General features: G+C 43.4%; 1 protein-coding gene across 1 annotated transcript; it reads left to right on the forward strand.

Moving 5' to 3' along the window:
* Positions 1-6,893: 6,893 nt before the first annotated feature.
* Positions 6,894-11,506, forward strand: LOC127342786 (single myb histone 2). Its single transcript, XM_051368795.2, has 6 exons — positions 6,894-7,363; positions 8,055-8,281; positions 10,166-10,250; positions 10,498-10,581; positions 10,670-10,999; positions 11,075-11,506. Exons 1-6 carry the CDS (start codon positions 7,214-7,216, stop codon positions 11,090-11,092), a joined length of 894 nt encoding a protein of 297 aa, XP_051224755.1. The 5' UTR covers positions 6,894-7,213; the 3' UTR covers positions 11,093-11,506.
* Positions 11,507-12,060: the final 554 nt, after the last annotated feature.

Raw genomic sequence — 12,060 nt, forward strand, 5'->3', positions numbered from 1 at the left:
ATCCCTTTTGCTCGTGAACTTTTACAATTTCCTTTATGGGACAGCAAAATTTCAGGGCACAAAAAAGGGAAAGGAGTAGCATGAACTAAAAAAATCCATTTGCAACAAGAATGAACTACCACTTTCAACATGAACTAAAGTACTCCGTAAGTTATTTTTGTACAGTTCCATTATTCCGATGAAAATTACAAAGTCTGAAAACTAAAAAAAAAATAGCAGGATTTCAGAACAAAATGAACTTGTACTTTCATCATGAATATAAACGGCTGCATATTTTGCACTATTCCCTTTTATGCCTCTGGCATATTTGAACTACTGCAAAATAGATATTTTCAATGAGAAAAAAAATCTCAATTCCAATTTTGGGACTAGAATTTTAGGGTAAAAAAAATGGGTGGGACGTGGCATAAACAAAAAATCCCACTTTCAACAAGGATGAACTACCATCAATCGGATTTTGTGAATGAACAATCACTGCAAAGATCAAGGATAAAATTTTATACATTAGATTAACTCTAATAAATATAAGTAATCAGAGTTTGTGTCATATAAAAATGGCAACACTGAACAGTATGCTAATAGCAAAGAACGAAGATTCCCAAAACGATAATATATTGATACTACTTGTGTCCAAAGAACTATACCCCAGCCCCAGGTATGCAGAGGGTACCAAATCATTAAAATGTATATCTCCAAACTTATTTGGGATGCAGACAGAGATTGAAATATTGCAGTTGAGAACATAGTACCATAACTCAACGATGTTCTAGTATCATTACTACATATAAGAGATAACCTCTGATTGCAAACAAACCAATGTAGACATTCTCTATAACTGGTGACTACTCCATGTATAAGACATTCTGCGCACAGTTTACTCCTTCCAATTACACCCTTGTGTCATGTTTAAGGGTTGCAATAAATATTCAAACAGTAGAAAATTGATTGTGTAAGAGAAAACTAAGGCATAGATAAGAAGTAACATACCGCAATCATCCTCGATTCGATGTCCCTGTGTCCAGTGTTAACAAATCCAGTAACACCTTGTCACAGAACCTTGTAGTCCTGATGATAGACAAGACGCGGCGCATCATCATGGAAAATTTGCACAACCAAAAAGCCAAAGCCCCAAGGAAACTATGCCTCCTAGTACCCAACCTTCAGCGACATTTTTTTTCTTTTGAGAAGTAACCGCGCATCCATTTATAGCAGCAAAAGATTACAACGCGGAAACATCAGGAACACCCCAGAACACCAGCTGTTCCGACACTTTGCACAAAAGACCTCATAGAAAAAGAAAAATAACAAAGAGGCCCTGGAGATCTCTGTGCAGCACACCGTCGAACACCTCCTGCCACCGCCGCCGTCGAAGACGCCGAAGATGAAGAAGATGAAACCCGCTCACCAAGACTCGGAGGAGCACCCTCGCAGACACCGCTGCATTGTGGACCTCTATCCTCACCCGCCGAGGCCGACGGGATAGTCTTCTTTGGGGAGCATCGGCCGGGGAAAGCCCCGAACTCGTCCGAGTCGCCGCGCCACCGGGACCAATCGACAAAGCCGATGGAAAACAGCAGCGCCGCCCATCCACAACCACGAAGCCCGCGTCGGCGAAGCCAGCCGCTGGGGTATGCCAGCACCTGATGCCGGCGCTACTCCCGAACCCTCCTCCCAAGCTCCATGGCGGCGTTGGAGTGAAACGCGGCCACGGCGACGAAGCTGGAGGACAAAATCCACAAGGGAGTTGGCGCCGCCGCCGCGCCAACACCCCCAGGAACCCTAGGCCCAAAGATCCACCTGATCCGTGGGCACACACGGCCACCAGCTCTCCGACGGCGCCAAGGAGAGCGCCATCGCGATGGGGAAAGAGCTGAAGCACCTTTATTCTTCCCGGCGTCGCCTCCGCCACCACAGCGTCGCCGGTAGACACATAGACCCTACTATCTACATGCCGGATGCACAGATCCGCGGTTCCCCCACTCTCCCGCCGCCGAAGCAGCCGGCGGAGAGGGAAGAAACCGACGGTCTGGCCGGCGGTGAGACAAGGGAAAACTTGCTTCTCCTTTTCGCCTCTCGTGGGCACTGTAGCGGAGAGGAGAAGAGGAAAGCAACTACCTTCAGCGACATTAGAGTTTTGCTTTGCATGTACAAGGCCTTTGGCCAGCCTGGTCACCTTTGCGTTGCACCAATTTTGCTTTCTTTTTCAGGGGTGCAGCCTCATTGTCGAAAAAAAAAAAACTGCAAACCACACTAGGAAAATCCAGTCTCAATATCATTCTTGGACCCAACAAGTTTTTTTTTGGTCTTTTATAGACCCATGTTATTTCAAATAGTAGAATAGCGTTAGGGCCCATGCATTTTGAGAATCAAATGAAAATGATAAATTAGATAATAACAAGGAAATGCATCAATTAATTGAGATAAATCATGTGATCAGTCAGCATAAGTTACATCGCCTGGTCCCCTCCGCCGCCGCCGAGGACGACGCCCGGGCAAAGCCCGACGGCACAGCGGCGGCAGCTTCTCTTCAAGCGACGGGAGGTCCATGACAGCTTGATCTGGATCCCGCGGGCGGTGGGTGCAGACGAACGGCGGCGGGTTCTCCTCCGTTTGATCGCGGTTATTCGGTGGGTCGGCAGGAGGCAGCCGTGCCGGTGTGTGGTCCGCTGGGGCCTGGCCCAGAGGCGGTCGACCTCTTGCTCTTCTCGGCCGGCGGTGGCGATTTGTGGAGGAGGATTTGGCTTTGGCTCTGCACCGCGAGGACGCCCGGGGTGACAATCTGGGGCTTGGCTGTGGTGGTCTCTTCCTTCGCCGGAAGTGGTCGGCCGGATTGGGGCTAGTTGTGCCGATCCCCTGATCTCACATCTAGTCCTAGCCGCGAGTTGGGGATGTGCAGCTGCCGGTGAAAACCGTGCTCCGATCCTGGTCGTGGCGAGCGATGGCGACATCATGCGTCGTATCCTTCTTGAAGGCATCACCGTCGCAGTATGTGTCTTCTCACTCGTGCTTCTCCGGGGAAAACCCTAGATCTAGGTCTCCGAGATTGGACAATGGCGGCACTCTATGCGTCGTTCTACCTCTCGGGGCATCGTTTTTGGAGCAGTTGGTGGACGGTGCTAGGTTGTGGTGGCGTGGTGTTCATCTACTGCGTCGACGATGGTGAGTCTCGGCGGCGTGGTGCAACGAAGTGTCGGTGTTGGATGCGGGATGATGAACGCGCGCTTGACGGTGGTGTTGTCTGGTGTCATGGTGACATCGATGGCAGGTCTGGCAAGGTCAATACGGTGATCCCTCTCGGAGATGGGTTCGAGGAAGACTGCGGTAGCAATTTTTGCGGCATGTGCAATGGCGTGCGTTGAGGGTCTGCTTGACTGGTTGTGCTTCTCACCCGCCAATGGGCGGCTTGGGAAAGCATTCGATTTTAGATGATGTGTGTTGGTGTATTGTCAAGGTACCCATTGGCTCTTGTAGGTATATCGAGTTGTCGCTAGAAAGGTGGCTTCGAGTTGATCTTTGTATCTCCCTTATAAGGCTTTGTAGGGCTTTGTGAATAATCTAATAAAGAAAAGCTGTGTGTATCCTTTAGATGCAGAGCTATGCTCCCATTTCAAAAAAAAACATAGGTTGAGACAATGTTCTCCGAATTAATACAAGTTTGAGCCACACAATTTCATTCTAGAAAAATAGCAGAGTTACATAGGTCGAGTTGATGGTTAGTGGGATGAACAACTTATTCAGAGTTTGGTAGAACCTTTGGATGCTAGTATTATCCTACAGATCCATATTAATAATCAAGGTTTCGAAAATTTTATAGCTTGGGGTTGTAACACATAGTCGTTATACAATATAAGATCTGGATACCATCTACAATGGATGCACCAAAACAGATCAAGTGCATGATAACTTGCTTCCCCCGGTGTTTTAGCATCCAATCGAGTATGGAAATTTTTGTGGCAATTAAAAGCACCAAGTAAAGTAAAAAAAAAAAAAATTGTGGAGATACAAGGGGTTATCTCGCTGAAGTGCATTCTAGCTAATAGGCATATTGCACATCGGTGGAGTGTCCAGCTTATAATCAAGGGCTTGAAGATATTCACCACATGGTATTCATGTGTCCAATGGTGCAGAAGATGTGGAGTACACTCGGGATAGGACACGTGATCCAAGATGTAATCCAGGTTAATCGGGTTGGGTCGGTGATGACATTAGGACTCCAAATTCATGTTGTGTTAGTAGTGTATTTTCCCTATAAGGGTGACTCGAGAGTTTATATCGAACTCTCGGGGAATTAAGTAAAGAGATATCTCTCCATTTCTTCTTCTAGCAATCCTGCAAAATAAAATAAAGCCTTGTGTCTCCAACTCCATCGTGTGGTTATCAAGCACAAGGTTTCGTGCAAGTAAAAGTAAAATAAAATAGCAACTAAAATAAAACAAACTAAACAAGTAAAGTAAATTAAGTAAATAAAAGAAGTAAAAGTTTGATTGTTTTGGTGTTTTGTGTGCAAATAAAATAACTAAATATTTTTGTATTTTTTGATTAAAATAGTGCAGCAAATAAAAAGTAAGATAAATGCAACGGAAATGTGTTTTTCTTATGATTAAAATTGGACCGGGGTTCATGGGTTCACTTGACTACTCTTTTAAGTTGTAGTGGACAATAACAATTCATCAATGAGATATAAAAAATATAACTTCAATATTGTAAGATACACAATCATATGTGAATCACGCTCTAACATTAAGATGATGCAACACATCTCTCTTATACTCCACAAGACATGAAAAACTTCATGCAATCTTGTATTAAGAATAAATAGAGTATAGCCATAAGTAGTTTGACATGATGTTTGAATATCAAATATGATACCTTAAACAAACAAGATCATCACTTTTGTCACGTGACGAACATAGCACATGCATTCACTTTATTCCTAGTGAGATAGCAAAAGAAAAGGCAATGCCATAATAGATCATGAATTTGTTGTCACTATCCAATCATTAAAACCATGCTATTCCATATAACACACACATCACCCTACACACGTTCTTGCATGCAAGTTGGACCAGAATCATACTTAAGAATGGAGTACAAAATATGCATATATCAATACATCTTACACAAAGTAGAGTAAAATCTCATAGCATAATATCATAGAATAAAGATCCACCACATAGGAATTACATATATGACCATAACCATGTTAGGAAACTTATATGGTACTAAGAACTATGAAGAACATGAGAGATATAGATCAAGCTACAGCCAGAGACCCGTAGTCCAGAGATGGACAACTACCCCTTGATCATGGTGTTGATGAGGAAGACGATGGAGAAGATGGATATCCCTCTAGCGGCGGCCCCGGTGGAGTTTACCCCTCCAATCTTCTCTGCTATAACCTCCGTTTTCGTGTTTCTGTCTTTCTGCGGCGTTCTCCTCCATATAACCCTTTGGAGTCATATATATAGTGTTTTTAGGTTAAAATACGGTTCGCGAAAGAATCAAACGATTTGGGCGATCGACGGCTGAAAGAGCATGGGTAGTGCGCCCAGTCTCTTTTGGACCTCCAAGGCCCCAAGGTGAGGTCGAAGTGCTCCATGTCCTTCTCTCGGTGAAAAAAATAATGTCCCGAAATCCTAGCTCAATTTAACACCGTATAGGTCTCTGAAAGTGAAAAATACACAAAACATGAGTTTTTTTGTTCAGTTATAACCCAAATAAGGGGATCATTGGTAAATCCCCATAAATCAATGTAAAACATAGTATTATCATCATATATGTTGCAAATATGTGGGAATCCATGTTAATAAAGTACAAAGTTCATGTATGTATTTTACATGCATCAGTCGGCCATCTTTGAAATTCCTTCTGTTCGACTGCCGTTTCTTTTCCATGATTCGATGGTATTGGTCTCAAGGAAACAATTTTGGTGGCTTGTTGGTACTTATGGTGGCTACGCCGTCAGCGTACTAGTTGTTCCTCCAATTTTCATGGGCAAAACGTCAATACTTGGGATTACGACAAATGCATCGAAAGCTAAGTGGACAAAGCCTAAGCCTCGGAAGGCAAAGCCAAAATGTTGATGCGTCATATCATGCTGATGCTTTTGCATGGTTTACTAGGGTTGTACTACGAGATTATCAAGGAAATTTTGTAGAAGATTGCATTGCATATCTACCGCATGTTGCATCTCCGTCTATGGATGAGACGTTGGCAATGAGAGAGGGTGTAACCCTTTCTATTCTAATGGGGTGTAATATAGTTATCGCCGAATCAAACTCGACATAAACTATCGAGGCTTGTACCGGAGAATCACATTGGTGGAATGAATCGGTGGGCATCTTTGCTGATTGCATGGATCTATCGTTGATGATTGGCTTATTTATCTTTAATCATTGTCCGAGGAAAACAAACTTGGTTGCTTATGAGCTAGCGAAGTTTAGTTTTAGTAATAATTGTTTTCTATAATTGGCTCGATGAAACCCTCAATTTCCTTTTAAACAAACTCATAAACGATGTATTAATTGTTGGTAATCAATAAGAGGTAGAGTCCTGGCGTTCCCTCGAAAAAAAATACTCCCTCCTATCCATATTATGATGCGCATACTTTTGCGTGCATGTTAAACTTTGACTAAGAATATAGATAATAATACGAAGATCTACTATACCAAATACATATAATATGAAAATATATTTCATGAATTCTAAAATTATTACTAGTGTTTCATTGTATATATTTATATTTTGGTTAAACTTTTCAAAGTTTGACTTTGGTCAAACTTTATATGCAACTTATTTTGGACAGGAGGGAGTAAAAGTAAAGAGCCACACAAAAAAATCCCATTCTGTCCAAGAAGAAGAAAAAGGCGGACAGAGCAATTAATCTCGTCCCGTTTATAAGCTCCGCCCCCAAAGCCTTGACGATGGTTGCCTCCCACCTCTCTTCCTCCTCCTCATCTCATGCCACCCTCGCCTAGAACCCCTCCGCCTCCGGATCTCCGGCGGACTCCCCGCGCCCCGATCGCCTCCTGACCTTCGTCTTGCCGGATCTTTCCTCCAATTCCCCTCTGAATCCATCGAATTGCCCCCATCAAGAACGCCGCCCGCCCCGCCCCGCCCCGCCCTAGAGGTGGCGACACGAGACGAAACCCTTGGGGTCGGTTCTTGCGGGGCGCGGTTTCTGGCCGCGCCGCGGTTGCGCCGAGCTCGTGGGATGGGTGCGCCCAAGCAGAGGTGGACGTCAGAGGAGGAGGCCGCGCTCAAGGCCGGCGTCGCCAAGCACGGCCCGGGCAAGTGGCGGACCATCCTCCGCGACCCGGACTTCAGCGCCGTCCTGCGCCTCCGATCCAATGTTGACCTCAAGGTGGGTCTTGCCCCTATGCTGATCGGATCGGCGCCCGGAGGGCTGCTCTTTAACGCGTCAATTCTGGCGGCGGACCGGTTGGAAAATCTCAAGTCCATTTGGGTGGACGATACGATTGAGGCTTTCGTTCCAGATCGGGATTTAGGGGGGGTGTTGATGCTCATTGGGTTTCTCCGTCGGGGGCAGTTTGCACGGCTTGATCTATCGGAAGTTGCCATTAGTGCTATATGAGTTGGCCCATTAATTCTCGATTGGTGGCTTGTTCTAAGATCCGATATTACTCTAGAAGTTTCTCTCATTAGATTGTTTCATCTCCATTTCAAGGAAAAAAAAAGGATTTATAGATTTGATGACGGAGCAAGTTGGCTTTAAAATTTACCAACGCTGTATCCTCTTCTGGTATCGCTGATGTTACTACATTCTTGGATTCTGTTGTTCTGTAGGATGAAAAATAAAACGGAGTACTGATTGTCCTGGGAAGCAAGTCATGGTCAGATCATCATAATGGGTTCTATTTTTTTTTTGTTAAATATATGGGCTAAGATGCTAAGTTGCTTAGCAGTTTGAGCAAACAATTGCAGTTCTCATTTAGCTGTCTGCCGCTATAGCCTCGAGCTTCCTGCAACAACTACTAATGTCTCTCTGTGTATCATGGAGTGTAAATAAATCTTATTATGGTCTGGCTGTGCAGGACAAGTGGCGTAACTTGAGTGTCACCGCTGGAGGATATGGCTCAAGAGAGAAGGCAAGAATGGCATTGAAGCAAGGCAAGCGTGTGCCTAAGGTTGTCACCGAACCAATGGATGTCGATACAAGTAATCTGGACAATGCCCCCACTGCAGTGATCGATGCCAAACCACTGGCAATGGTTGTTGAACCCAAGCAGCTTGAGTGCAGTCCAGGGAAGTCAGTTGCTAGGTTAGTGAATAAATATGTTTCTCAACTTGTTTCATATTAATTTTATAATTAAACCTGCATGTTTCTTGCTTTTTCAAAAATTTCCATCAATGTAAATTTCTGTGTGTTTGACACAGGCATTTAGGTTCGTAAGTATATTGGAATTGGAATTCTATGCATACCATTTTAGGACTGCTGACATGTAACCTGTCTTTGAGATAACTAGTCTAGGGCTTCACATATGAACACTTGTTGAGAATTAAGATAGATATTTGTATCACATGACTTTTTCTTGACTAGGTTAATTACGAGAAGGTTATAATGTCCTATTATTACTAAACTTAAACTGGAGTCCAAAAGCCTCAATTTATTAAATAAGCATAAGAGAATAACCTGTCACACTCACAAACACACACACACATCGACTGGCAGTAGGACTGAGCTGAGCTGAGGCCGCAACATCAGCCATATAGACCAAAGCCAGGCACTCGGGCAATGCTAGGCCAACGGTGCCAAGTGAGCGGCCACAAGAAGCGCTGATCACTGGTTTGCCAAACCTCGGTCTCAATCTGACAGCCAGATCGCCACTATCTTACCCTGTCACCGCCGCTAGTACGCCACCACACACAGCACCACACTAAATTTAGCAGGAACCACCGTCGGGCAGACCAGATACCTAAAGCTACCAAAACCAACACCACATGCTGCCATCTCTCGCTGCCAAACCTCTGGCCAGTCCCCTTGTCTTGCCAAATGACGTTGCTGTGCCGTCAGATCTAAGATGCTCCCACCAGGAAAGGAGGAGGCGAGTTCTCGTAATAACCTGCTGGACCAGCGGCGCGAGAGAAGGGGGAAGGAGGTGAGCTTGTCCAGCAGCGGGTAGGGTTCACCCCCTGAGCCGCGCAGGGGCAGTTCAGGGGACAGGCTTGTAGAAATTTCCATTATTAAGAAGTTGATGGCAACACTAGCACAATTATAAGATTATCTTGCATAAGAGAAATTATATGGTTGGCATGCTAACAACCTGAGACCATGAATTATATGTTGGGTTTCATATCTAGCCTACCCCAACTTGCTTGGGAAAAAGGCTTTGTTGTTGTTGTTGTTGTTATTGTTGCTTACAACCAGAGACCATTCAGATATGGAACCATGCTTACACGTGCATCAGATTAATTCTCTCAGCTTACCAGTTGGACAGTGGGTTTCGTAAGTCCAGACATATATTAGCATATTTTGAAATTGGTTAAATATACAATATATGCTTTTGGTAAGATAGGTTACTATGCATATACAGGCCACATACATGCCATGCATGGCTGTTCAGTACGTTCAGGAGAACCCTATTTAGGGCATTGTTTGATGCATGTTTATTGTGGTGGATGCATATTCAGTGCCACATGACATTTTTTATATATTTTGTCCGCTCTATGCTGTACTTGAGATTTTAGTCTGGTGGGTGGTACGACTATTAGCTGCCAGTATGCTGGAAATCTTATGTTTTAACCCCACTTTACCATTTCCTGAAGAAAAAGATCCAGTTGGAAACATGGAATTATGCATGGTTGATATAACCATGCGGCTGATCTAGCTGCAGACAAAAAAGGATGCAGCAGAGAAAGTTATATCCCCCTCATTCAGAAAAGCATACTGTACTGTTTAGGTGTATATTGTGCAATCCACTACTAGTATTTAAGTTGACTTGCTATGAAGCAGTCAATATGTTTGTACTAGCTATATTCTTTGCATATTGTTATGCCTGAATGCTTATTGTTTTGTTAAGATGGAACTGAGGTTATGCTTCAAGTTGAGAAAACCATCCAAACATTGCTTGTTAGCCATTATATACTTTACTGTGAGTAGCAGCTCTGAGCATTCATCACACTATTCCAAAATGTTTGGTCATAGGCTTGATGACCTCATATTAGAAGCTATAAAGAAGCTTAAGGAGTCTTCTGGATCTAATAAAGCAACCATCGCTACATACATTGAGGTATCTGAAATCATCATTAATATCTTCCTTTATTTCTTTGATTGATTCTATTTTTTGTTTTGAGTTTTTATGTACTTCAAGTTTGTCCTGATGGTCAGTTATTTCCTTTTTTGTTACTGCCTTCTACATAAATGATTATCGTGCTCTTTATGGGAATCTGAGGCATCTCTGTTGAATTCTATGCATTAACAAAACCTTCTTTAGTGATTTCACATATGACTCTTATGAGACTTGTCTGTATATGTAGGAGCAATACTGGCCACCTACTGATTTTCAAAGGTTACTATCTTCAAAATTGAAGGCATTGGTTGCTACTGGAAAATTGATGAAGGTACTTTATGTGTGCTTGCATTCGTGCATGAGTATTTTAGTCTATCATCTAAAATGCAAAGTTTAAGTTTTTTTAATCATTGTTTTAGGTCAACCAAAAATACAGAATTGCACCGAGTTCAGGATCGTTAGGTGGAAGGGGTACCAAAGTGCATTCCACTGGAGACAACAGGCAAAATATTAGTATTAAACAACTAACTAAGCCTCAAGTGGATGCTGAACTGGATATGATGACACGCATGACTAAGGAAGAAGCAGCAGTATTTGCTGCCAAGGCAGTGGCCGAGGCAGAAGTGGCCAATGCAGAGGCTGAAGAGGCAGCAAGGGTTGCAGAAGCTGCAGAAGTTGAGGCTGAAGCTGCAAAGGTTTTTCTTGATGCTGTCATGTTGACTGTGCAAAACAAAAGGGCTGCCTCTGCGGTAAATTGAACACTCTTTGTTAGAATATTCTCTACCAAATGCAGATTCTATAACCTACTCACCTGGTAAATGCAGATTCTTCAAGCTTGCTGATCTGTTGCGTGCATTTGGCTTCAGTCAGCAGAACTTTGTCCGAGGCAATACTTGCGTTGTACCACCAAGCTTTTGTCGATACATGAGTTTCTTGTATAGCCTTATAGATGAAGATGTTTCAGTGAGGGGAGGGGTTTTCAACATCTTGCTGCTGGTCCTGAACCCTAACGCACCATTTGAGATGATGTCATCCAGTAAGCATCCAGCTAGATAATATATCATGTAATTGGCGCTATGTTGTGTTACCAATCAATGACGCAATAACAGGAACGGACGGGAAAGTAGCATTCAATTTTCTTCCCTTTTTCCTCGACATATGTTTATTTGTAATTAAACTCTAGCCCTTTCCCTTAGTTCAAGTGGTGTCACCAAATAGAATTATAGTGAAAGAAAGGTCGTCTTAATTTATGCAAATTTCTGTGTTGGACATTTCTTGGATATGTTGAGTTGATTATAGTGGTTTGGGACAATCATGTATGCGGTAGATTCATGTATGCGGGACAATCAAGCACATTCTTTTGATAACAATTGTCAGAACATATTAACACATTCTTTTGATAACAATTCTTTTGATAATCATGTACGTAATGTGCACTTTATCTGAAGAATTTAAGCTGCACAGCTTCACGTCGGTTCCTCTGCACCTGCTGTGAGTGTAGTACGAAAGCTCATGTCCTAATGATTCAAAGTGGCGTGATTTAACGAGTTACCTACCATCTACTCCAGTACACTGCTCGGGAAGCCGGCAGTTCCTTCAAGACCAGGGGAGCTCGTCTTCCCATCTACCCTCTTCTAGGTAGGGGTGTAAAGGGATCGGATTTTACTCGTACCACATTCTTTACCATATTTTTTCCGTGGATTTAGATCGAAGCAGATACTAACCAGGTTACAAATTTGAATGCGGGCATCCTGAACTGTGGATTCGAACTGAAAATGGGACGAGCTTGGACTGAAAACAGAACTAGTCG

Source organism: Lolium perenne, chromosome 3, assembly GCF_019359855.2.
Source record: "Lolium perenne isolate Kyuss_39 chromosome 3, Kyuss_2.0, whole genome shotgun sequence".
Lineage (NCBI taxonomy): Eukaryota > Viridiplantae > Streptophyta > Magnoliopsida > Poales > Poaceae > Lolium > Lolium perenne.

Bases quoted from the DNA above. Each gene is read 5' to 3' on its own strand.
- LOC127342786 (XM_051368795.2), top strand. From the start codon at position 7,214: ATGGGTGCGCCCAAGCAGAGGTGGACGTCAGAGGAGGAGGCCGCGCTC. The intron at 8,282-10,165 runs GTTAGTGAATAA...GTTTGGTCATAG, and splicing joins CCAGGGAAGTCAGTTGCTAG to GCTTGATGACCTCATATTAG. The intron at 10,251-10,497 runs GTATCTGAAATC...CTGTATATGTAG, and splicing joins CCATCGCTACATACATTGAG to GAGCAATACTGGCCACCTAC.